The sequence below is a fragment of the Pelophylax lessonae genome, assembly GCF_965119305.1.
Source record: "Pelophylax lessonae genome assembly, chromosome: 2".
In the NCBI taxonomy this organism is placed as follows: Eukaryota; Metazoa; Chordata; class Amphibia; order Anura; family Ranidae; genus Pelophylax; species Pelophylax lessonae.
Genome location: NC_138769.1, coordinates 49164069 through 49191875, shown reverse-complemented (window position 1 = coordinate 49191875; position 27807 = coordinate 49164069). Strand labels below are relative to the sequence as shown.

Sequence of the window (27807 nt, the reverse complement as noted above, 5' to 3'; positions counted from 1 at the left end):
AGTCCATTAAAATTAATTTAGTCAAATAAAATTATTTTAGTCAGCTAAAATGTACTGTAGATTTTAGTTGACTAAATATGACCAAAACTAAAACAATTGCAGAGGACTAAAATACAACTAAAACTAAAATGGTATTTTAGTCAAAAGACTATGACTAAAACTAGATCAAAAATTGACAACTAAATTAACACTGCTATCAGACATGGTATCCTTGGGGGTCCCTGGAATAGTCTAACAGCTGTGGAGAGATTGAGTCACACAATTAGAGTCGGTAAATCTTTTTTTCTGCATGGCAGGGGGGATACAAGAAAAATCTAATGCTTTTCAGGGGCTCAATACTCATCCCTCCTCAGAGCTTGGATGCTTGAAGAAAATATGGGAGAATAGTGGGCAACAAATTGTAAAATAAAGGATAGGATTCATCTCATTTGGGTGACCCAAACCTATCTTTTTTTTTTACAATGTGTTTATCATTTATTTTTCTAGTTTACCTATAAATTATCTCCACATTTTTTGGAGAACAAAAAAATAAAATAAAATAAAAACAATCCCCTCTTGGGATCAATGTACATTGCAGGGATTTTAACAAACATTGTGGCAGAATCCTACCTGTTTCTGCTCTGAAGAAGAGGCTGTTTGTCTGTGTTGATGTGCAGAGTGAATCTGAATGGGAGCGACTTTTGCATTAATATTCAGCTAATGCAGTTACAGTGTTCTAATGAGGAGAGTTGCAGGGTCTGCATCCCTTTGAGTGTCGGTTCACACTTCTGCGTGTGCGGCGATCGCATGTTATATCGGAGCGCACTGCTCCTTCATTACATGCGATCGGATGTGCAGTGCGAATTCAGCCATACACTTTGTATGGCTAAATTCGCACTGCACCCGCACAAAAGTCGCCCATGAGGCATTTTTTCAGCCGCATCAGGATCGGATCGCACAGTGGGTCACACTTGTGCGATCAGATCCTGTGCGAACTGTCAGATCGCACTGCAATATGCGATCAAACTGGGGGTGTCGCTAACATTTCATTGACACCCCCAGCGTATCGCATATGGCAGTGTGAACTGCCAGATGTGCGTTTGCGAAGCGGGAACAGGCTGCGAATTCGTGTGACCCGGCACTAAAGGTGATGGTATGTCACCAACAATTCCATTTTGTTGCAGAGGATTCCAAAAATCTGACTTGTATCTTAGTGCAGATTTCTGGGAAAATCTGTAAGCCAATCACACAAGCAGGAAATTACCGTTCTGGGGAGACTTTCTATACACCAACTGTGTACAGAATGCCTCCAGGTTTCCATAATGCATTGAATATTACAGATAATGAACAAACACAAATCTGCTGCGCTAGGTAAAGGTTAAACACAATACCTACAATTAAGCTGCTAGCACAGTAATGCTGGACAGCAACACAAATATAAAAGAGAATCAAAGTGCAGCGCAAAAATATAATGTCTAAAAATTATAGAAAGTCCAACAGGAGTCCATATAAGATGTCCAGAGGAGGTAATGATACTATAGGTAATGATACTATAGGTAATGATACTATATGTATCATGAACATGAAGAGACGTAATCAAGTGCATTTGGTGTCGAAACGCATATGGCGGAGTTGGAGACCTGTGACGTTACTGCATCCCGGGACGTGGCGGCCATCTTGCTGGCTAGTAACGCCAGATGTTACCCACAGATATGCGAGTTTATACCATCAGAATGTAAGTGTTATTCTTTTTATATAATAAACTTATTTGGGATTTCTACACCGTGAGGAGTGTTTCTTATGTCCCTTCATGAGATTTATGAAGCCTTGGTGGAAATGGTTGAGAAACCTGGAGAGGGAGTATTGATACTGGGGATATCACTGGATTGCTGTCCACTGTGTATTTTACCTTTGTTATGAAGGTCTAAACTGGAGGGTAAGTGGCATGATGTGATCGGGTGTTGGTGGTGGCCTCTTCACTCGTTATGATACGTAGGTGCACTATAGTATCATTACCTCCTCTGGACATCTTATATGGACTCCTGTGGATATGGACTTTTTATAAATTTTAGACCTTATATTTTAGTGCTGTACTTTGATTCTCACATATATATATATATATATATATATATATATATATATATATATATATATATATATATATATATATATTTTTTTTTTTTTCATTTATTTATTTATTTATTTATTTCACAGAAACTGGAAGCTAATTGTATTCATTGAGCTAGTACACTTTAATGGGAGAGTAGTAGAGAAGGATTGTTGGGGATGGAATGGGTACCACGGTATTTTAGGGTGGTGGTTGTTTTTTTTTTTTCCTTCTTTCTTCCTCCATACAGAGAGAGGAAAGTGGGGGATAGAGTGGGGACACAGTAAGTCAGGGTGGGAACGGGGTGTCAGCTATAGGCAGCCACTCCTGGGCCCACCCCTTTATAAAAAATGATTGGATAACACCTTTTCTTTTCCTTAACTGCAGAGAGAAAGGGGGGATTTATATGGGGAGATTTGGGAGGAGGAGTAACTTGTCAAAAGTATCCATCCTTTAAAGAGTAAGATTTGTAGAAAAAAAAGGGCTGGAAATATTATGTACGCTGTGGGGTACTTGGTTGTTTTTTGCTACTATTTTTTATTTCTTCTTTCCCTTATGATTATTTCAGGAATACTACATAGTTTTTTTAAATGTTTTGTATTTTTATGGTTTATGTCCATTGTTGTTTAAAAATTTAATAAAAAGAACTTTATATTGAATATTACAGAAAATTTACAGCACTGTAGTTTAAAATGAAAAGGTAATTTTTAATAACATTCATATTTCCACGAAAAGAAAATATCCTTAATTTGTGAAGAGAGAGTATAAAACTCCCGAAATGCATTGTTTTTTTTTTTTTTTTAATTTTGACCTCCCGTCATGATAGATAAAGATTTACCGGACTTATACTATAATTCTGGTGATCTCATCCTCCTCAGTTCATAGAAAAATGTCATTCTCCACAATCAGAATTTCTCCTCATTAGTTCTGATTGTGCCGCTTGTGAACCTGATTCCTACCCCCCTAAATATGTCTGCTAATGGTAATAAAAGCTATTTTCTGCCAGCTTGTATTTTAGGATTATTGTTCCATGAAGGTTCTAAGACATGGAAATAACAGTCCTATAAATACCCAGGTCACCTACACAGCAGCAGATGTGCAAATTTATTACGCATTCAGGAACAATTCTCCCGCTGTGAATGAGAATAATGCAGCTCGAGCCCAGCCAACAGAACACAGACTGCAGCCTAAACCTCAATACCATATAAACGGGGAAAATGAAAATGACACATGACGTATCGTGTTCAGAAACTTCCTAGCTCAAACATACAGTCCAATCACACAGGACGACGTTGCAGTTAAAGGGTATTTACTTTTGCCAGCAGTGTCCCACTGCCATTGCCAGGAGGTTTCCCTTTACGTCCTGTCCTGTAGACACAACAGGATGTGAGAGGAAATCCCCTCTTAAAGGGTAGCTCCAGCCCCCCCCCCCCCCACAAATACTCTAACTGCTGACTTTTAATATAAGGGCACTTACCTGTCCAAGGATCCCATGGTGTCCTCACCCAAGCCGATTCTTGAATCAGCTCTCAGAGGCTGGCGCCGCTTCACAGCCAGGTTCCTACTGTGCATGCGTGAATCGTGCTGCGCTTTCTCAATGGGGCAGCTGCGTCGAGGGCCAAACTTCCAGCTGAGTTCACCACTGCAAACTCAGCAGGAAGTGTGAGTGGGTACCTCTCAAAACCAAGTACCCGCCCCCCCTTCCCCCCATCGGAGGGCGGGGAAGAGGCAGACAGGTGGAGCTTCCCCTTTTGGGTGGAGCTCCGTTTTATCTCTTTTTTTTTCCTTCCACCCAGCAGGCTTAATGGAAAAAAAAAGGTAGACTTGCCAGAATACACTGGTCAACGCTAAGCGAATGCTGGTTTTCCAGCATGTCCTTTTAACAAAAGCCAATTGTTAGACCAGCTTCTGTCGGACAGACAGCTGTACACAATGACCAAAAGTCCAGTTGGCTGGAAGTAAGTAGGGATGGGCGAACAGCAAACCTCATTGGAGTCAATGGGAGCTGAACAGGAAAGATAAAAAGTGCCCATTTTGAAGGCTTATATGCAAGTCATTTCTCATAAAAGGGGTATGGTGGTCTGGGTACTGCCCTGGGGGACATGTATCAATAATTATTATTTTTTTTTTTTTAGATGATCATTTTTGCAGGAACAGTGATTTTAATTATGCTTAAAGTGCAAAAAAACATAAGCATAAAACATGCTACAGCAAACATGACATTTCTAAAGAAAATAAAAATGACTTGCGGCTACAATTGCCGGCACCCTGCTATTGAAAAAATAAAGAAAAAAAACAACCAAATTAAAAAAACAAAACAAAAAAAACAGCGTGGGTTCCCCCCCAAAATCCATACCAGACCCTTATCCAAGCATGTAGCCTAGCAGGTCAGGAAAGGGGAGAGGAGGAGCATGCACCCCCCCCCTCCTGAACCATACCAGGCCACATGCCCTCAACATGGGGGGGCAGAGCACCCACCCCCCCAAAACCAAAAGCACCTTGTCCCCATGTTGATGGGGACAAGGGCCTCTTCCGACAACCCTAGGCTGTGGTTGTCTGGGTCTGCGGGGGCTTATCAGAATCTGGAAGCCCCCTTTGACAAGGGGGCCCCCAGATCCCGCTTCCCCCCCACCATGTGAATGGGTATCGGGTACATCGTACCACTACCCATTCGCTAAAAAAGCATCAAAAAGTAATAACCTCAAGAATGTTTTTTACCGGCACTTTTATTTTTTAATTCAGTTGTTAGTGGGGAAACCCATTGACTGCTGAAAACAAATCTGTTTTATGGTAATGCACAAGGCTGGTGCTTCTCTCTTTTGTTTGTGTTATAGCTACCTTTAGGGTAAGGTTAAGAGTACAGTCCAATTATTGGGGAGCTATTTTTGGTTGTAAGAACTTCTTTATTCTGAAAGCATAATTTGACAGCTTACAATCGAAATTAGAGGGGAAAGTGATACAAAAAGTAATACCTGAGGGATGTATGAACTGATGGAGAAAGTAAAAACTGTTTTTAGGTAGAGGAAGGATGAAAAGATGCATTTTCAAAGATCACCTATAGAGGGATAGAGTAGGAGACAGCCAAACAGATTGGGGAAGGGGGTTCCAGAGGATGGGAGAGGCTCTGGGGAAGTCCTAGATGTGAGCATGGGAGGACATGATGAGAGGTAGAGAGCAGAAGGTCTTGGCAGGAGTGAAGAGGATGGTTTGGTGATATTTTGAGATGAGTGTAGTGTTGTAGCTCTGGGCAGAGATTTGGATGGCTTTGTAAGTTGTGTAAGTATTTTAAATTTGATTTGTTGGCAAGCAGAAGCCAGTGGAAGAATTGGCAGAGAGGGGCAGCAAACACTGAATGGTTAGGTGAATAATCCTGGCAGCAGCATTCATGATAGACTGATGGGGTGGGGGAAGGGATAGGCTGTGTAGAGGTAAATCAACGAGGAGGGAGTTGCAATAGTCATGACAATTTTCAAAACAAACATTTAAAAGCCTCCTCTGCTACAAAATGCCATGATTTGTCACTTTTCATTTCTCATGTAATAGAGTGTACTCCGGTCCTTAAGATTTACTGCACAGTTTATTAAATAGCAAAACTGGCTGTCTGCCATAAGTGTTCAATATTTCTGTCCAGTCAGATGCGTTAGTTCTGAAATTATTACTCCTTGACTGTATTTCGAAACTGATACTTTGCTTGAAATACAGCATTGATTTAAAAAGCAAATTTAATTTTTTTTTTTTTTTTTTTAAAGGTACTGACCATTCTGTGCTTCTTTTGCAGGTTACATACTCCAATACTCGGAGGATAACAGCGAGCAGTGGGGCAGTATTCCCATTAGTCCCAGCGAGCGCTCATACCGCCTGGAAAACCTAAAATGTGGCACCTGGTACAAATTTACCCTCACGGCCCAAAATGGAGTCGGACCTGGGCGCATCAGTGAGATCATAGAGGCTAAAACCCTTGGGAAAGGTACTGGAGTCTTGTCCTGCCCACCCAAAGCAGGAAGTAATTATTAACTATCCAGTTATTTGATTTTATTTAATTTGTTTTGAATGAATATAAACCTTTTCTTCTGCAAACCGCTCACATCCTCTTGTGTGCATGGGCTTTTGTTTGAATCCGCTTTATGCCCGATACAAGTCACTAGGAATGCAAAAGCTACTTGGTGCAGCATAGAAGATCAGAATCATGTCTGAAGAAATTCATAAGGGTCTTTGAAGCATCTTAAACTGATCTCAAAAGCTAACTGAATGCACCTGAAAGCATCCTGCATTTGCCCATCTACACAAGTTCATATACTTTTATTGCTGTTGGTGCTGTTGAGAGATTTCACCTCATCTACTATCCTTGTGACAGCAAAAATACCACCTGGACAGGTATATGGAGACTTAAAGTGGATGTAAACCCTCACATATACCCAGAGAAGTGAAGAGCCTCAGATGATACACAGAGATGAAACACATTTCTCTACATAAGTTTAATTTGCATATCTGCTGTCTTCAGCTTTCTGCACTGTTTAGAAAGTGAACATTGTGTTAGATGTTTTTCTTCCTGTTCCAGCACTGGGTGTGGACTGTTGGCATACACTGTGTGACAGCTGATTGGAGGAAAGGCACATCCCCCCCAGACAGAGGAAGAAAAAAACATGCAGAGCTGTGCTGTGAATAGACTGATTCTTTGCTAATTTATCTCTATGCACCCTCCCCAACACAAATTTCCAGCTGCTTTTATCTCTTGCGTTGGAGAAGTTGTCAGAAGTTATAATGCTGATAACAGAGGAACAGAGCAACAGAAAGACATGGGACTTAGGGCTTTGGAGAGAGATAAGTAAACACTACTGATATATGTGCCCAGGTCAAATTTAACCACTTTACCACCGGAGGATTTTGCTGTCTTACTTCTGGGCTTTTTGCGATTCGGCACTGTGCGAATTTAACTGACAATTGCGCGGTCATGCAACGCCGTACCCAAACAAAATTTACGTCCTTTTTTTCCAACAAATAGAGCTTTCTTTTGGTGGTATTTCATCACCTGTGCGATTTTTTACTTTTTGCGCTATAAACAAAAAATGAGCGTACATTTTGAAAAAATAACAATATTTTTCACATTTTTTTATTTGAAATTCCCCCCCCCCCAAAAAATGTAAAAATCTAAATTTTTTTACATTTTTGGCCAATTTGTTTTCTGCTACCTATGTTTGGTAAAAAAAATCACAATAAGCGTATTTTGATTGGTTTACGCAAAAGTTATTGCGTTTACTAACTATGGGAAAGATTTCTGTCATTTTTGGTGTTTTTCTTTTTAACAAGTAATGGCGGCGATCTGCGATTTTTTTTTTGCGGGACTGCGACATTGCGGCGGACAGATCGGACCCTTGACTGACATTTTTGACACTTTTAGGGGTACCAGTGACATTTCTACAGTAATCAGTGCTATACATATGCACTGTTACTGTAAAAATGACACTGGCAGGGAAGGGGTTAATTTTATTGGAGAGAGAGGGGTTAATGTATGCCTGGTGCTTACTGACATGTGTGGGGGGAGGTGACTGAGTGACACATGCACAGATCGCAGGTTCAGCTACGCTGAACCCTGCAATCTGACCCTGCCTGTCACTTAGGAGATCCGCCCGCTCTGTTTACACAAGCGGGCGGATCTCCAGACTCGATTCCCCGACGATCGGGGAAGAGCTGCGGCGATCACCGCTGCTCCTCCCCTGGCCCGACTCCCTCTGTGACTGAATACAGCGGGAGCGAGCCTCCGGGGGCGCGCGCGCGCCGCTGAGGAAAGGGAGTGTCTGGCGACGTAGGTCTACGTCGCCAGACGATAACTAACCACTTTGCCGCAGTAGAGCTCTAGTGAGCAGTGGCAAAGTGGTTAATGAATAGGGTTTACATCCACTTTAAGTAATAACCTGACAAAGGTTACAACCTACTCCTTATTTTACTAGATAAAGTCTGCTGCAGCCTTGCTGTAGTTTTCCTCCTTGGAGAGATTTTCAGTCACTTCCTGTCCTGGGAGGAAGCCATGGGAAATTTCCATAGCAGGGACACAGACTGCAGATAAAAACCTAAATGAAGTTCAATCATTTCCCTTTATTCAAGACTACAGAAACATTTGAGTACTGTCCGTGATCATTTTTTTATTTGCCCTAACCTTTAGTTTTTCAGGACAAGCTTTCGGGGTATGTCCCCTTTTCCAAGATTCAAGCAGTACTCCTAGACCTTGAAGGACCTGCTTGGACCTGGAAAAAGGGGACATACCCCAAATGCTTATCCTGAAAAATTGTTTGTTAGTGCAAATAAAAAAAGTATCACGGACAGTACTCAATTGTTTCTGTCGCAAGTACAATAATACGGCTACAATCCCCACATTCCAGTCTACAAATGTTTTTGCCCCGGAGTTTGGCTTTACAGTTCCAAAGATTTTAGAGTATTTTGGAAGGTGATGTTGACCTATGTCTTTTATTCTAGGTAAGCCACCCTAAAACTAACTAAACTACACTGACCTATTAATAAATCTGCCTGTTTTGCATATGAATGCTGTAAATGTTTTAGGTCCTGGAAGTGTTTGGCTTCAGAGTTCTTATTTCAGTGGAAAAATGCTCTCTTTGCAGACAGCTATAAGTATAATTGGTATCCGTGATTAGTTACCGTACTATACCCTCACCGATACTGAGCCACTGGTTCTCCTGAGTGACACTAGCCTTAGAACCAATCAGACACCATTAGGCAGGAGATCAAGCTATCATTCCTTACAACGCAAATAATCATTAGCAACCTTTGGAGGAAGCCTCATTGAGAAAGGATGGTCTAACCTGATGGTCCTAACCCTCCCACACCCCCTTTTGGTTGTGTTGCCATAGCAATCAAAAACTTTAGCGTTCCATTTATTTTGGACGTGGCATGTCGAGCAAACCTATTCTTCCTAAAATATATAAATTTGCCACTTTTTGAGTATTGTGAGATTAGAATACTGTTTTATATTTCCGTTTTTCTTTATAGTTTGTTCTGTCTGCCCTTTAGCATTTCAAAATATCATTGTAACACCTAACACTCCCACATAGTTGAGCTGTTGTGGTAACAAGAACATAAATAAGAGGGTGAGACATAATGGTATAGGTGATGGGCTCAAATGTGCAGGAGGCCAGAATCAATCTTTCCATTTTTAGGACACATTTAAAAATTCAAATAAGCAGAACCTGTCTTGATAGCTCTCCTCCTTTGCAGCTTGTTGTTTAGCATGTTTGCTGCTACATTATGTCTGCACTTGTAAAAGTTTCACCACCCATGAAATTATGAGTACAATCTGACAATATCCAAATAAATATGTTAATCAATATCAACATCCCAATACAAATACATTAATCAATAATCATCTACAAATATGGAGATGTCTTTGGGTAGCCACACAGGAAAAGGATCAAAGGTATGGGCGACTTCCATACCGCCAGGACATTCATAAGAGTGGAAGATCAGTGTGAGGTCAAGTTAACGTTAAATAATAATGCTCATCAGGAAAGTAAAGAGAAAGGGGGAACAGAGGAAAAAGAAAAAGAAGAGAGAAAGAAAAATAGCAGATCTGAGTCTTCCTCTTTAAGGTCGCAACGTGAGAATTTGACCTTCAAAGTCTCGATTATTGAGATTTGACCAAAACCAGCAAAAGAGATAATCGAGCTATGTCAGGGGAAAGGGGCGAGAGACTCATCATAGATATCAACATACTTTATATCAGAAAGATCATAGACCAAAACGGGCAGATCAGGTCACAGTCCCAACAGACGTGCAGGTATGTTCCTTTCTCTCTGTGACAATGCCAGCAAATATCCGAAAATGTAGGGAAAATGTGATTAATGGAAACCGGGTCGCAGTACCACCTGGAAAGTCGTTTATAATTCTTCTCTTGAGTGTAGCTGGAAACTGAAGATTTGTGAGTGAAGAGAAAAAAAGTGTGCCAATCTTCAGGGGGGGGGGGGGGGATCTCAAACTCCAGCTCCCTGGACCATATTTTGGTATATGTAGGAAGTGTGCTATGAGTGTGGGCAAAGATTGATTTATATACCATGGATAGAGTGTGGTGGGGTACCACTGAAAGAAGACCCAAACGCTCAAAGTCCATCAGAGGTATATGCACCAGACCGGATAAATAAAAGATTTACAGTAAGTCGATAATTGGAATTTCGTTAACCAATTCAGAGAAGGCGAACCTATAGCGGGTGGCCCAAAAGGGAACCCAGGAAAGAATGGACAAAGGAATGCGCTATGGGCCAGGAAGATCTATCGTATGTGCCATGGACTGATGCTTGCCTGCCGTCTGGTAATGCTGGATTGTTGAAAAGAGGAGTGAATGGACTCGGGTCAGAGGAGAGTGAATAATATTCTCCCCAGCGATGCCAAACCTGGAGCGAAGCCATCTTTAAGGGAGAAAGTGTAAGAAAAGATCCATGGGAATCACGTTAGCCCCAGAGCAATTCTCGTAAGTCCACCTGGGACATATCTTGTTCGACCATAATGGAAGCCTTCACTAATGGGCGAGGAAACCACTCCAACAAGCTGGATATTACCACAGAAGCGTTATATATCTAAAAGTCAGGAAGGCCCATCCCCCTCCCTTCGATTTTGGGTGACAAAGGAGTTTGTGTTTGTCTAAAGTACCTACAGTGCCAAATAAACTGAATCGTGAGAGATCGGAGGGTATGAAAAAATGCAGTGGGTAATGCAATCGGTAAAACCTGAAAAGATATAACTGCTTGGGCAAAATGTCCATTTATAATATGTTGATGCTCCCAAACCACGGAATTTGGAAATCTCGCAAAGATTCCAAAGACCTACGTATTTTGTAAGGAGTGAACTATAATTGAGAACATATAGATCTTGTTAGGACTAGCACTAGGATTGCTGTACACAGGTAAGTGATTGCTCTAGGTTGCCAATGGAACGGGAAGTTATTGGATAAGTGGATAGAATATGGGGTGTTAATGAGAGATTCAATGCCTCTGTTTTGTCGATATTCAGCTAAAAGTTCTGAATAACCCAAACCTATGTATTTCGTCCAATATGGAGGGAATGCTAATATGAGGTTAGGTAATGTACAATAGTAGATCATCTACATACAAAGACAATTTGCTATTGGCTGAGGAGGTATGGATTCCATTTATGGAGTTATTGTGACAAATGGCTTGGGCTACATATTCAATACCTATTGCAAATAGGAGTGGGGAGAGTGTGCAGCCCTGCCGGGTACCGTTGGTGATGGTAAACCCATCAGATCGGGTCCCATTGACCATTACTGTGGCCAAAGGTGTGCAATATAGTGACATAATGTGAGTGAGCATCCAAGGATCATATCTTGTTTGAAAGAGAAAAGATCAATTACCCCCTATCAAAGGCCTTCTCGGCATCACAATAGAGGACAATCTGGGATATTAGGGCAAATAAAATGAGATGAAGTGTTTTGGTGGTGGTGTTCCTAGATTCATATCCAGTAACAAAGCCGACCTGGTCTCTATGAATAATATCTGGCAACAGGTCACCACCCATATTTTTTCATTTTAGTACTGTCTTGAGCAGGGTGAACCTCCCTGTGAGTGGCAGTTGGATGACTTTAGAAAGCACACCTTTTCTTAGTGTGGGAATGCATCGAAGGGGCTATTTTCCATTGCTGGCAATCATCCTGTCATTTTTAGTGTTGGACTGGTCATTAAGGACATTGCCTGATGATCATACCGTAAAATGACCTGCACTTTGGATCCAGTTGGTAGTAAGACATCAGAAGCAGAGTTTGCTGCCAACTTCAATTGGTTATTACCAAAAATATGGCATCTTCCAGAACTGGAACCATGGAACACGGAGACATGCCACAGGTCAGCTAAGTACGTATGTTACAGCACAGCTTTTTCTGCCTTCCATTTTTTTGTCATGTCTTCCACTGTGCAGTTGTCTTACCAGTTGGTTATAAGGTATGAAATGCCTTGACAAACAGTCCAGCTTTACAAAGGCCTGATGTCTTCAGGTGACAGAGCTCATCTCAGGAGCTAAAGTAATGGTTTGATTTATGGGGGTTATAGTGTAATTGATGGGACTTCTAACCCTATGTCAAATTAATACTATAAATAATATTGTAGGTGAACAACCAGAGCAGTGGTTGGGGGCTCCTTGATAGATTCTCATTGGGACCCTGTGTTGGTCTTGTACTTCTCTACTTCTGGAGGTACCCAGCAGGGGATGGTGCTCAGGTTGATAGTTTTGTGTGTGTACAATGAGAAGCGCCTACAGCGAAGAGTCACATGCAGAAAAGATTTGGTTCAAGACTTGGTTTGCAATCAGTAAAATAATTATATCCAATGCCTTTAAGGGGATTTGAACTCCCCATTCTTCAAGGCTTTTATTGGTAATGCCATGGAAACACTTTTGGACACCATTTCACAGTCTATGGGTTGTAACAGGGAGTCAGTGTTACTCCAATGTGGCAAAAACAGTTATTACACTAACACAACTGCTTGGCGTCCGGTACCAAGAGGTCTCTGCACCTTCAGAACCCCCAGAATCCAACAGAACAATGTGCGAAAATACAGACTAAGAGAACAGTCAGAGCCCAGGTACATGCCCATTGCTCTTCAGCAGCACCTGTGGAGGTTTGTGGACTCCCAGGGGCCAGGAGAAATTTGATAAAAAGGTATGTGCGGGCGACTGGCGATGTGGTGTGTGCTATCTTCTGTTGAGCGGTTGTATCCATTTATTTACTTTGACATGTTTACTTTAAATCTGCACTTTATGCCTCGAGGTGTTGAGTATCTTTTTCTAGACCACAAGCATTGCGGGCAATGTAGGCTGTTCTCTGATCCGTGTGTGATCTGGCTATTCTTCACAACTGTATCTCGTTTTCAATATAAATCGCATTTTCGTGCTTATAAATATTTATGCACGTTGAATATAAGCCTGCATACATCTCCTCAGGTCAGGCAGTGTTTGCTTACCTTCATTGTCAATAAATCCAGTTTGCTGTCTTGGCAAGTTTAGTGGGGAATAGTGCTTTGTACTGTAGATGGATAAGTGACACCAGGTTCTATTCTTAACCCTTTTTTCTTCTGGCAGATCTGGTCCTTAAAAGTATATTGGTTTTATTTTTATATGTTTTTGGGTATATTAAACTTTTTTCTTGTTTCCGCTATATAAAATCTTTGTTTTAAAAACAAACATTTAATGCAAGATGCCTCGATAATATTAGTCAATGATCATTTTGGATTTTCTCAAGACACCTTACACTGCTTTCAGACTCTCTCTTTAAATAAAATCTGTATAGGGCCATTCCTTTGACTCCAGCTGTTTGTGTAATCTGGACTTGAGATGTTGAGCAGAAGCGAACAACTGGCTTTTTTAAAGTGATGCTGGTCGAAGGAAAAAAGTATCAACCAAATAAAAACCTCATACTTACAAGCAACATAAAAATGAATATAACATATACTGTACAAATGTATGGGAAAGCGACATATATGGCATCTAATGTGTTCCTGCCCCTTTAACTACTTGCCGACCGCGTAACGTACATTTACTGCGACAGGTCGGCTCTATTGCACAAAATCACGTACCTGTACGTTATTTCGTGCAATAGCCTCTAGGTGTTGTGCGTACGCTGCTGGAGGCCTGATTGCATGCTGATTGGAGAAAGGGGGGGCCAATCAGCGGGTCCGGCAAACCTGATATCTGCCGGCTACCCGTGATCGTTCCTGAGAGAGGCAGAACAGTGGTCTGCCTATGTAAACATGGCAGATCGCCATTCTGACAGGGGAGAAGATGGAGATCTTGTGTTTCTGCTAAGCAGGAACATGGATCTCTGTCTTCCTCCAGTCAGTGCAACCCCCCCATAGTTAGCAAGGACCACCTAGGGACACATTTCTGCCACCTAGGGACACCCTGACAGTGTCATTAGTACAGTAACAGTAGTGCATATTTTTAGCACTGATCACTGTATTAGTGCCGCTAGTCGCCAAAAAAGTGTCAATAGTGTTAGTTAGGTGTCCGATTTGTCTGCCGCAATGTCGCAGTTCCGCTATAAGTCGCCGTTTTATAGCAGAAAGTAAACAATATTGTTTTTTTTTTCAAAATTGTCGCTCTTTTTTGTTTATAGCGCAAAAAAATAATAGGCTAAAAAAAAAGGGTGGGCTATGGGCGCAGAGCACTGCGCCCTGATCCCACCCAGTTGTGTGACAACAGCATATGAAAATTCGCTATTGTCACATGGATCCTCCTCCTGGCCAGTCAAGAAGCAGGTCGTGAGACCCGTTTCCCGATTGGACAAAATTTGAAGCTATGCCATTGGGCATGGAGGAAAAGGAAGGAGACGCTGAAGACCAAGAAGGGAAGAAGCCGAAGTTGCCGCCGCACTTGTTCAGATGTCGCGTCCAGGCAGGGTGAGTGAGCTGGGGGGGGGTCCTGCTGTGGTCTGGGGTGGGTGTATGGCGCTCGGCCTGGTGTGGTTTGGGGGGGTGTATGTTGCGGTCTGTCTGTCCCCCCCCCCCCCGGCCCATGGAGCACCAGTCGCCACTGCTGTAAAGGCTAGTTATAGATTGGGGTGGTTGCCACATATCTGTACAGCTTCATACTTACTTGGCCTGGTACCTGTTGATCGAACATCATGCTGAAGAATCTTGACATCTGACACACTTCTGGGTGTTGCAGTAGCGTCGTAGGGATCAGTGGGAGGAGCCACAGAATGCCGTGGGGGATATAGGCATTAGATACACTCAAAATTGAGATTGTTAGGAGGTGCTCTGCAGCAGAGAGAAGATTCAACAAACCGAAGCCCAAACAGGTAAGTATAAAGTCCCATTATATATAGGACATTTTTGGTCGATACTTGTTTTCCCTCAATGGAGTCGCTTTACACAAAACAATTATTTTTAGCTTGGTAACCAAAAGGAGGCCAGGGTTCCACCTCTATGTATGATATTACATATTTATCATATCAATGTAAAAAGTGTAAAATGTATACAAATTATATACAAAAATACCACAATCTTTACCCTCACATTTACTGTCATCTTTTTAAGACTGTGGGAATTTTCCATGTTGAGCAATATTTTATGACAGTATGGGTACCTATACCTTTGTGGGCTTGATAAAGCATTTACTGATTCATTCAAAGAATCTTTTGCCATTACTTCTCTAGAACCTACCGTCTGGCCACTCCCTCTTTGGCGTTAATGCGGCAAAAGATAAACCAGTAGTTAAGCAGCCAAGGATTATTGGCAAGTGTTCTTCCTTATCTTTCACTGTCATGGTGCAGTAACACTGCTGCATTAGCATTTCTTTAACGGTTATTATTTAACAGTTGGTGAAAGTTCCGCTTTAGGCCCATAGCTATGGGAACAAAACTTGCAGTGGCAAGACCCTTCCTAATGACAGCAGCAGTCTCTCTGCTGCTCCGTTCAACGATCAACAATAGTGTAATGAAGTGTAACAGAGATTTCTTTATGAACATCAGCTGCTGCTATAAATATTAGACACCTGCCTGTTAACACCACATGGGCCATTAAGCAGAAATATTAAGACAGTAAGGGGAGATAATCACTTTTATTCAAGAGAAAAAGAGACTTTTTCCTTAACTTTTGCAATTCTGCAGTGATGTAGCTGTAAATCTTAACTAAAGTCACATCAGAAGACTAGCATCTCTGCATTCTGGTCTTGATGCAACTGATGTTCCTGCCTCCTTTCCTGGGAAAAATAGTGCAGTAAGGCACTCTTAGGGCAATGTCTGGTATATGAGGGTAAGAGATGGCAGCTCGAAGGGTTATGTCACATGAGGGATCGTTTCATTGTTACCTTTATTTATGGAGTTACTACCTCACCAACCAGGTCAGTTAGATGCTGTAAGGGAGTGATTCTGTAGTGGTACATTAAAGGCTCTCTGGGGTGCTTCTGCTGTAGATGTGTTGACAGTAACAGGACAAAAGGTTGCCCATAAACAGTTGTGATTAAAAGTTCATCTTGATGTTTTGGAGGGCTAGTGCCACGGGCAACTGGAAGTGATGGATGATTTTTGACCCTTTATCCTGCTGTGATACAAAGGTAGGGATAAGATTACCAGGTATGCAATGTTTTCGGTACCAAGTGTGTTGGGTCCTGGTGCTTAGTAAACAGGAGTTATATTTTTTCTATCCTGACTAATCCAATTTATCTTTAAAATAGAACTATGGCAAACCTTTTTTTTTCCTTCTGGATAGAGTACATGAGGGTTATAACCCCTGTAAGGTTTATTTTTGCTAGCTTTGACCCATTGGGGAGATTTACGTTCACTTCCTGTCCCATAGCCAAACAGAAAGTGTGAGGAAATCTCTGCAAGTTAAAGGAGTTGTAAAGGCAGAAGGTTTTTTATCCTAATGCATTCTGTGCATTAAGATAAAAAGTCTTCTGTGTGTAGCAGCCGCCCCAGCACACCTTACTACTTACCTGAGCATCATCTTGATCCAGCAATGTCTAAGAGTCCCTCAGCCATCAGGGACTCTCCCTCCTGATTGGCTGAGACACAGCATTGCCATTGGCTCCTGCTTCTGTCAATCAAAGTCAGTTAGAGGAGGATCCGGGCTGCTCTGTGCAAAACCAACTGCAGAGAGGAGGTAAGTATAACATGTTTGTTATTTAACCTCCCTGGCGGTCTGATTATGTCAGAATTTTTTATCTCAAAGTGGTACATTGTTTTGCATGGAAATCTGTTGTTTTATATTTTAGGCCTGTAATTCTTAGGAATAACCCACTTAAATCTGTCCAAACAAAAAACTAGTAGACATCCCGGGTATGATAAAGTTTGAAACACGAAATCCTAAATTATAATATAATAATAATATACATTTATACAATACATTTTATTTAATAATATATTCAAACCAAAAACACTGAAATGTGTACAAACAAGGGGTGCAATATTACTAGTCACTGTAATAATGGTTTAGTAAATCTCGGGTATGAAAGATTTTTGAAACATGGAACTGTACAAAGTCCGACGTCACAATCGGGACAATAGAATCTGGTTTCCTTTCTTATTTTCCTTCCACTGTCACCTCTCTTTGAGCAACAAACCACGCAAATCTTTGTAGGTGCTGACTTTGTCTCAGTTGGTGGGATGTAGTCCATGAAGTGACAACCAATCAGGCATTTCGGGTTGACAACACCAACAGCACGACGTCCAGATCTATTCCCAGGCATTGAAGGTGTTTGGTGATTCAGAAAGATATGTTCGGCAACTTTCCAAATGAAGTCCGAATGAATCACAGGCTTGTCACTCTTTTTTTGAGCAGAATGTAGGCATTCCACAAGCATTGCTCAAGAAGGTGTCTGAAGATCTTTTTATAGTACTTCTTTTGTGGTTTCCTCATTGCTGGGTAGAATGTCATTGCTTGGTCGGCTCTGTCGCACCTCCCATGGTGTTGTAGTCTATCACTACTTGTGGCTTCATGACTTCTTTCCCACCTTTCATGCGTACCATATCAGTGGAGGTATTATGCACTGTACTTATCAGGCACACAACTTTCTTGTCCTGCCATCGCAGTGCCATCATTTTGCCTTTATGCCATGCAAACATTTCTCCTGACTTGAGCTTCCTTTTGCTAAACATTGGCGGCATGTCGTGCCGGTTAGCCCTTACGGTTCCATAGACTTCGGTTTTGTTTTGCAGTAGAACCTCATAAAGTTCAGGAGATGTATAAAACTTGTCCGTTGTTACACAATAGCCCTGATTTAGCAATGGCTCAATTAGTGAAAGAAAAGAAGATGTTGCCATTCCATAATTGCTGTTTTTTTGATCGAATTGTGTTCCTTTTTCAGTGTATATCACTGAATTCCAAATGTAGCCAGTTGACAATTCGCATAGCATGTAGGATTTTACGCCAAATCATGCCCTCTTTGATGCAATGTATTGCACCCAGCTGAGCCTTCCCTTGTAGGCCATTAGACTTTCATCTATGATGATGTTTCTTTCTGGCACATAGCTCTGTTGGAAATTCTGTAGAATCATTTGATATACTTCCCAAATTTTCTTTAGTTTTGGTGCAGGATGAGTAGTTTCATCAAATTCTTCATTGTTTTCGAAGTGGAGATATTTCATTATGAGGGAGAATCTGTACTCTTGACATAATTGTGCAAAAGAATGGAGTGGCAACTAATGTATTGGTTGTCCAATACCACTTCTGCAGGGGTTTCCCCACCAGTCCTTGAAGAATTATTAGGCCCAGAAATTTCCAAATGTCATCTTTGGTCACTGGTTCCCACTTTCTGCATCTTGAAAACTTCTGATGTGTAGCCAATTGTTGTTCTTTGTACCGGTTTGTCTCAGTAACTATTTTTTCAATAACCTCATTGGTCAGAATTTTAGGTATGCCAAGGGGTTGTCATGGTCAATGTCAACTTTCATATCAGGTAAATGGGAGTCTTGGGGGCGCTGCCTGACTCTTACCGCAGTCAATAGAGCACCAAGTTCTCACATCACTGAGCTCAGTCGCAGATTTCACTGTATCATGTCATTTGTTTTATTTATTTTTTGAATTTCCCGCCGGTTCCACCCCCTGCGTTGCGGCACTTGCAGGGAAGGGAATGGGAAGACAGGTGCCAGCATCGGCCAGATCACACAGCGAGGACAGCGGGAGGATGGCTGGAGGACGGCGGGGGATGGTAGCGGAAGGTAAGTGTGATTGTGGGGTAATCCCGAGTGTGGCTCGGGGTTACCGCTTTTGGCACTGTATATTAACCCCGAGCCACACTCGGGAATACCGCCAGGGAGGTTAAAAAAAAAAACATAAGACTTTACAATCACTTTAAGGGAATCTCTTGCAGACCCACAGGCCATCAAAACTATTGGAAGATTTCCCCTCTTTTACTTTTCTTGGGATAACCCACAATTTTGGATTTTCTTTTACTTTCAATGATAATGGTAAACAGGACAATAGAGGGGATGAATCTCCGTAACGGGGGCACAGACAGCAATAAAAACCGACAGGTGTTCTAAACCATCTACCCTCTATTCAAAAACAACAAAAACCTTTTGCCTTTAGTTATGCTTTAAACTATTTTTTTTAAGTCTTATTGCTAATTTATATTGTTTTATTTTTATATCCAGCAAGCAGGTGGAGTGCTTGGCCTTTTTTCACATGTATTTCTCTTTCACCCTACCTCCTGTGCTGCGATTAAAAAAAAAAAAAAAAAAAACCCTGTTTCGCACAAAGCTCAGTAGCCTAAACGAAAATTTGAATAGAGAATGAGTCAGATAAGTGACTCCCTTCTTATCTAACAAGTTTCTTTGAGGGTGGAGGAGTTCAACCACTAACTAGCTGGTCCAACTGCAATTCATTGCCCCAAACCTGTTTGGCTCAGACAACATACCCAGTGTTCCAGAATTTAGGCATGCTAGTGCCACTAGCAAGAGATAGCAATCGGGCTTTTCATAAGCCACATCATTCCATTCTTGGGTCCCACAATAATACTAAGTTGGCAGTTTCTTTATACGTGGACATGTACATGAAAGTGACCTTAAAGTGCTTTGTATTGCAGGGATGCAGGGGTATAGGCAGGGTATATTACAGGGGTTTTACTTCCATTAAAGCACCAATTCTCCTTGTTTGCCTTGAACTGCTATTCAATATCCATAGAAACACAGAGCAATTAGCTCTAGGGTACTTAGTTTTATAGTTTATTGGGTCCTTCGTAGAAAATAACATTGCCCACTCTAACTCTATAATTCTTATGCTACACATGGCATAAGCAAAGCTTCATCTGCTAAACCAACCCCCATCTTTTTTATGTATCTTACCCTATTGGACACATCTAAAGTTAGGAAATGACATACACCAAACAGTTACTGTGCAGTGGTTTTACCCCTATTTACAGAATGAGTGTTTGGTACACTTCTGGGTAGCAACATAGACAACCCCCATGAAACCCAAGGTATTTTGAACCAACGTCTCCGGTTAGAAATGCAACCTGCAGGAGCCACTTGGGTTTGTTGGGTTTGGTAAATGACTCCAAAATACATTTACTCCCCAGGCAAACGATTTTGTTTTTTGGTCAGAGCTTTCTCCACTAAGCATCTCACCACACAAGAGAACTGAAATATCTCTGTTTGTAAAGAGGCTTTTAGAAAAGGGACACCACCTTGATGCCAGATGGAAAGGGCCAAATGAAAAGTTGTTCTCAGAATTCCCCTTTATCTAAGCGCATTTATTAGTTATCTAATTAATAATAAATACTAATCTAATTTTTATTTATATGTTATTTATCTAATCTGCCTAGAAAAAACTACCAATTTATAGCAATGGATTAATTGAACTGGTTTATTTAAAGAATCCTTTTTATGGTACAATTAAGGTATACTTGAAAATGCATATTTTATTAAAGACTCTAGTAATATTGTATAGTATTGTAAATATGTAATGTTGCTTTATATATATTTTTTTTGTCTTTCCAGAACCTCAGTTTTCAAAGGAGCAAGACTTGTTTGCCAGTATCAACAGCACTCGGGTGAGGCTTAATCTCATTGGCTGGAATGATGGCGGTTGCCCAATCACATCATTCAACTTAGAGTACCGGCCTTTTGGCACAACAGTGTGGACCCTGGCACAGAGAACATCACTATCCAAGTCTTATATACTCTATGACCTGCAGGAGGGAGCGTGGTATGAGCTACAGATGAGAGTGTGCAATAGCGCTGGGTGTGCCGAGAAACAAGCCAATTTTGCCACGCTCAACTACGATGGCAGTAAGTGCATTTATGTTCTAAATAGTTTAAATTAGCTGCTGCTGCTTTAAAGCTGAACTCCAGACAAACTTTAATAACAGATTAAATATATATAATGGAGCTGTGCTGTGTACACATTAAAGATGTGTATGTCTTTCCATCTATGTCTGAGATTTTTACAGCCCTGCTACACAGCCCAACTCTGTATGGCAGGCCAGGAGACCTGACATTTCTATGTTGCAGTTAAATCGGTAGTAAAGTCTAAATAAAAAAAAAGAAAGTTTCACCCTGCAAGGCAGTATCATAATGTGCTTGTATGCATCGCATCGCATACTAGCACATTATGAAAGACTTACCTTAAAATGAAGCCCTTTAGTGGCGTACTGTCAACACTGCAGAGGCTTCCATCTTCACCCAGTCTTCCTTCCAGGGTCTTCTGACTGGTGGAGCCGCAATGACATCACGCCCGTGCATGCGCGCTGAAGTCTCAGCTGCAGCAACCAGCGCTGTAGGAACAGCATGGGTACGTTCCTTCAGGGCACGTCCACCGGTGACGTCACTGGCTGCTGCTCGCTAGAATATCTCTTAAACACTTTTTAAGAGATATTCTGTGCCATTTTAGGAGACATTCATTTTACCTACAGGTAAGCTTTATTATAAGCTAAGTTGTAGGTAAAAATAAAAAATAGAGTTTACTACCACTTTAAGCAACATTTAAACATTGCACCCCCCTCCCCCAGCCAGTGACTGCACAATGAATGGAGAAGCAGTTGATTGATGAGTTCTTCGCTCTGTGGGGGTAAACCCCTGTTGTGTCATTGGAGCTCAGCCTTTATTTTTCTGCTTCAGATAAGAAAATAGAGAGAAGAAAACTGTCCACATACAAAGCCCTAATTTTTCAGTTGAGCAAGGCACAGAATGCCCCAAAACTGTTTGTTTTGCAGCTGAGGCAGTCTCTTCCTTGAAAATGTATTGGAAAGATGTTTTATAGTATGTTTAGATATTATTTGGCAGAGTTCAGATGTTGGACTCAAATTGCTTACCCTTAGCAAGCAAATGAACATTTTCATGGGTCAAATTTGAATATTTTCTTTTTAGCTATCATTTAAAGGCTGTAGGTCTCTATGGCCAATGTAGTAGGGTAGGGTGTTGGAGAATAATAGCATTTCTACCAAGCGCTTCCTAAACTGATTGCCATTAATAAAAATGGAAATCAGGAAATGAATCAAATTAATGAAAACGGCAATCAGAAAGATGAAAGCTTTTGGGAAAATAGGTCTCCGAATCAAACAGTGTTCACAAAAAGAGTTTGCTCAAACACCTTTCAGCCTTTTACACAACTTGGCAGAAGCTTTCATGAGCTAGAATATAAACACAAAAGAAGGTGCTCTGATAGAATTCAGTCATATTTTTTCAGAAAAACAGAATACGATTTAAATTTCAGGAAAAGGAGGGTGGCCATTTATCAGCATTGTTATGTAAATGTACATTTTGAAGCTATGAAAGTGACAGTAGGCATGCCTAGAACAGTGTGGAGCTACATCTTCAGTCTTAGCCGAGGCTGGAGTTATGATGTAACAAAAAAGTACATGCTGCTCCTGATAAGGAACTGGTGGTAAGGTCCTATTTAGATTTGAGCTGAGCGTCTGCTCCTTTTGTCTCTTGTACAGGCACTTTTGTTTCGGGCTTGACTATTTCCTTTTGATTTAGCCAATGGAAAACTAACCATCCCTAAACAGTCAATCAAATTTATACAATAAAATTAATATCCCAAAAAAGTCCTAATAATACACTCACCAGCCACTTTATTAGGTAAACCTTGCTAGTACCGGTTGGACCCCTTTTGCCTTCAGAACTGCCTTCATTCTCCATGGCATAGATTCAACAAGAAGTTGGAAACATTCCTCAGAGATTTTGGTCCATAATGACATCACGCAGTTGCTGCAGATTTGTCGGCTGCTCATCCATGATGCGAATACCCTGTTCCACCATATCCCAAAGGTGCTCTATTGGATTGAAATCTGGTGACTGTGAAGGCCATTGGAGTACAGTGACCTAATTGTCATGTTCAGGAAACCAGTGGTGAGATGATTTGAGCTTTGTGACATGGTGCATTATCCTGCTGGAAGGAGCCATCAGAAGATGGGTATACTGTAGTCATAAAAAGATGGACATGGTCAGCAACAATACTCAGGTAGGCCGTGGCGTTTAAACAATGCTCAGTTAGTACTAAGGGGCCCAAAGTCTGCCAAGAAAATATCCCCCACGCCATTACACCACCAGCCTTAACCATTGATACAAGGCAGGATGGATCCATGCTTTCATGTTGTTTACGCAAAAATTCTGACCCTACCATCTGAATGTCGCAGCTGAAATTGAGACTCATCAGACCACGCAACGTTTTTCCAATCTTCTGTTGTACAATTTTGGTGAGCCGGTGCGAATTGTAGCCTCAGTTGCCTGTTCTTAGCTGACAGGAGTGGTACCAGGTGTGGTCTTCTAATGCTGTTGCTTATCTGCTTCAAGGTTTGATGTATTGGGCAATCAGAGATGATATTCTGCATACCTTGGTTTTAACGAGTGGTTATTTGAGATACTGTTGCCTTTTTTTTAGGCATGTGCGATTCGCCCAAATTCTGCATTTTGCGGACATTCGGATGCATCCGAATGTTTGAAGAAAAATATAATGAATTTCAACTAATATGAAAGAAATTATAATGAAAATACAAATGAATTCGCCATTAATCATTAATTCTTTAAAGGTCTAATAAAACAGCAGGTCGACTCGGATTAAATCTTACAGTCCAATCAGCTGATTCATTTTGTGCTGGAGTTTGGATTACTGGCATAGTGCATTCCTGAGAACTGAGTGAGAAGGGTGGTGTATTGTATTTAGGCAGAGGAGATGAGTTTCAAAAAGCAGCAGAAGAGATATTGTCATTGTTTGTGTGTATGTGTGTTAATGGATTCAATAAACAAGCAACTTTCCAAATTCGAATCATTTTCACGAATAAATACAATGAAACAATAAAACAAATCAATTCATTATAAGGAATATCTATACTCTACAGAAATAACAAATTATCCAAAAACAAATTAACGTAACATAACGACTATAAGGCCCCTTTCACATGAAGGATGCGATCAGATCCGCCTGTCTGTTTTTTAGGCGGATCTGATTGGATCATCCATGCATCCCTATGGGGAAGCGGATGTCAGCTGAGACATGTCTGCTGACACCCGCTGCCATCCACATCCGATCCTGTCCGTGAAATCCGGACGGATGGAAACCCTTTTTTCCATCCGTCCAGGGGATCAGATGAGAACAGACAGGCGGTCCGTTCTCATCCGATTCCCCCATAGAGAGCAGCAGGGCTCTGACACCTCCCTCTCTGCACACAGTGCGGAGACTGAACTGTCATCCGCCTGCTCAGTGGGGATCAGCGGATCGATCCCCGCCAAGCAGAGAATGGTCTGCACCGGACAGCGGCCCATGTGAAAGGAGCCTAACAGAACTAAATTATGTATTTTACAAATGAAAATGAAACAAAATGTTATGTCCTGCACAAGCCTATTTTTTTATCTTGAACCAGTCTGCCCATTATCCTCTGACCTCTGACATCAACAAGGCATTTTCATCCACACAACTGCCGCTCAATGGATATTTTCTCTTTTTCGGACCATTCTCTGAGAGATGGTTGTGCATGAAAATCCCAGTAGAGCAGACGTTTTTGAAATACTCAGACCAGCCTGTCTGTCACCAACATCCATGCCACGTTCAAAGTCACTTAAATCCTCTTTCTTCCCCATTCTGATGCTCGGTTTGAACTTCAAGTCTTTTTCACCACGTCTAGATGCCTAAATGCATTGAGTTTCTGCCATGTGATTGGCTGATTAGTAATTTGTGTTACCAAGCAATTGAACAGGTGTACCTAATAATGTGTCCGATCAGTGTGTATCTTGTTCTTTTTTTTGGGTCACATGTGAAAGATTCAAGGTGCCAGTTGATCACAAATGGATCCTCCTTCCCAATGATCATGTGCTCAAAAACCCCCCCCAAAAAAAACATAATATAGTGTAGTATACTTAATAATAAAAATATATAAGAAACTCCCATAGGTGCTCACATTAAGAACTTCCAATATGCCACAAAAAATCTTCATGTGCTTCTTTTTTATATACCCTTACCCTGAAATTCTTTAATCCGTTATTTCATAAATCACTGTGCAGTGACCCTGATACTGTATCCCTCTCAAGAATCCTTCTCCACAAGTGTTTGCAAGATGACCCAAAAAAGCACAAAAACTAACATAGTGTAATACCGCTTTAAATGTGTCACAAAAACAGTGAAAAATGACTCACATTGAATATTCCCAGATTCCCTTCAACCATATAATGAATCCACAAACTGCAATCTGTAGCCACCAAAGCACTCCACGCTCCTTACCAGACATGCTAATAAATGCCTTTGTAAATCCCTCCAAATGCTTCTTTCCATTTGGCTCCAAAAGTCCCCTTTAAACTAGTGCTGAAACACACAAAGTGCCAATACCCGGGATGTCACTCCATGCACCTTACCAGATAAAAGGCTTTTATCCATGCTTTCCTTTAAAACTCCTTCACAGCATCTTGTGTCATCTCAAACATTGCTCCAACGTTATTCCAGGTTTGCCTATGTAGAGATATTAATAAAGTCCCATAGTGTAGTATAAAAACATTTATTATACTCAAATGCACCTACAAGATAAAAAACAAATGTGTACTCAGACTTCATCCAAGATGGCCAGGCCACCACAGCATTTCTGGTGTGCATGATTACGTCACTTCTGTAATCCGACGTCCCTTCTGGCATCCGACGTCACGCTGACGCGTTTCATCAAAATTACTTCTTCCCAGATTTTTCTATGGGGGGTAACAGATTTTATCCCGCAGCTGGGGAGTCAATAAGCTATTAGGTATTATTAGTGGGCTGATTTCTTTGTCCAGTAATGGAAAACTAAGTATTAGTCATGAAAATGTTCAGAAAAGGCATGTTATGCTCTTTTTTTGTACGTTTTTCAGGAGCTCTCTTTGAAGCCCATTGGGGCAAAATGCAACATTCTACCCCAAAAGAAGCTTTATTTACTTTTTTGAGTTGACAAGCTTCAACTGACACTAAGCTGAGGTGTGAACGGGCATCACTAAATATAATGGAAATCCTAGTGTCGAGCATTGAAGTGATTCTGGTGAAGCTTCAAAGCAGACATCGAAATGCTGAGATGTGAATGGGACCTAAGACAGATGGGGGAACAGTTTCTCAGAATAGCTGTGCTTTTCACATGGCTTATTCTTCCACAGAGAGGAAAATAGTAGGAAAGGATAGGGCACTCCTCACCTCATCTCTAGTGTTTGTCTCCCATCACAATCACAAGAGGAAATGGAACTACAAAGGAGAATAGAGCAGGGGTATGCAAACATTTTAATCCAAGGACACAAGTAACAAAAAAAAGAATTACTGTCCTGGAACTCAAACTTGGCAAATTAGATTTTGAAGTATACTACAAAGCCATGTGAGGACCTATCACAAACATGTCCATGATCAGATTTGGGTCGCAATCCATAATTTATGAAACCCTGGTATGGAGCTTACCTCGAGATCCGTTGGAGGCACTTCCGAGCTCCTTCACAGGTATACTTTATTACCAAAAGTATTGGGACGCCTGCCTTTACACGCACATGACCTTAAATGGCATACAAGTCTTAGTCCATAGAGTTCAATATTGAGTTGGCTCACCCTTTGGAGCTATAACAGCTTCAACTCTTTTGGAAAGACTATCCACAAGGTTTAGGAGTGAATATATGGGAATGTTTCACCATTCTTCCAGAAGGGCATTTGTGAGGTCAGACACTGATGTTGGACTAGAAGTCCTGCTCTAATTCATCCCAAAGGTGTTTTATCAGGTTGGGGCCAGGGCTCTCTGTAGGCCAGTCAAATTCCTCCACCCCAAATTCGGTCATCCATGTCTTTACGGACCTTGCTTTGTGCACTGGTGCGCAGTCATGTTGGAACTGGCCATCCCCAAACTGTTCCCACAAAGTTGGGAGCAAGAAAATGTCCAAAATATCTTGGTATGCTGGCGCCTTAAGAATTGCCTTCACTGGAACTGAGGGGTCAAGCCCAACCCCTGAAAAACATCCTCACACCATAATCTCCCCTCCACCAAATGATTTGGACCAGTGCACAAAGCAAGGTCCATAAAGACATAGATAAGCGAGTTTTGGGTGGAGGAACTTGACTGGTCTGCACAGAGTCCTGACCTCAACCCGATAGAACACCTTTGGGTTGAATTAGAGCACAGACTGCGAGCCAGACCTTCTCTTCAACGTCATTGACTGAACTCACAAATGCTCTTCTGGAATAATGGTCAAACATTCTCAAAGACACACTCTTAAATACAGCCTTTCCAGATAAGTTGAAACTGTTATAGCTGCAAAGGGTGGGCCAACTCAATATTAAACCCTTATGAACTAAGACCGGGATGCAATTAAAGTTCATGTGCGTGTAAAAGCAGGCGTCCCAATACTTTTGGTAATATAGTGTACATTTGACCTGCAGTTGAACTCCTTATGACCGACAGTTGGCCACCTAAGCTGCTTTGGCATTCCCATTGATTTGTATTGAGAGGGGCAGTTCTGACGTGAACAACATCCTAAGTACACAATTCCTAAATCTCATTTACCTTTTACATTTGGAATGGAAGTAATGTGATAGTTTTCATACTTTTCTAGCTTTTTGTTTGTCTTCTTAGTCCTCTCTGAAATCTGAACCACCTTTGGTCAGTGTCCTAGGAGTCCTCCTTATACTACTGTATAATGAATTCACTAGAGGGCGCCTGTGCTAGCGTCTACTTCCATAGGACTGTTCTGAGCAGAACTTGGTCCCTCTCTATCCATTCTGGAATAAATTACATTTTTCCCAAAGGCGTTCTAAAAGAGAAATAAAATAAAAATAAGCTGCATTCTA

The 27807-nt window shown here is 41.3% G+C and overlaps 1 protein-coding gene across 1 annotated transcript in view; it reads left to right on the top strand.

Annotated features, from left to right (window-relative positions):
- Positions 1-27807, top strand: part of DSCAM (DS cell adhesion molecule) — a 779527-nt gene that overhangs the window by 604165 nt on the left and 147555 nt on the right. The window contains exons 25-26 of the mRNA XM_082245233.1: positions 5865-6053; positions 20535-20825. Coding sequence (XP_082101359.1) covers positions 5865-6053; positions 20535-20825 — 480 coding nt within the window. The remainder of the gene's footprint in view (positions 1-5864; positions 6054-20534; positions 20826-27807) is intronic.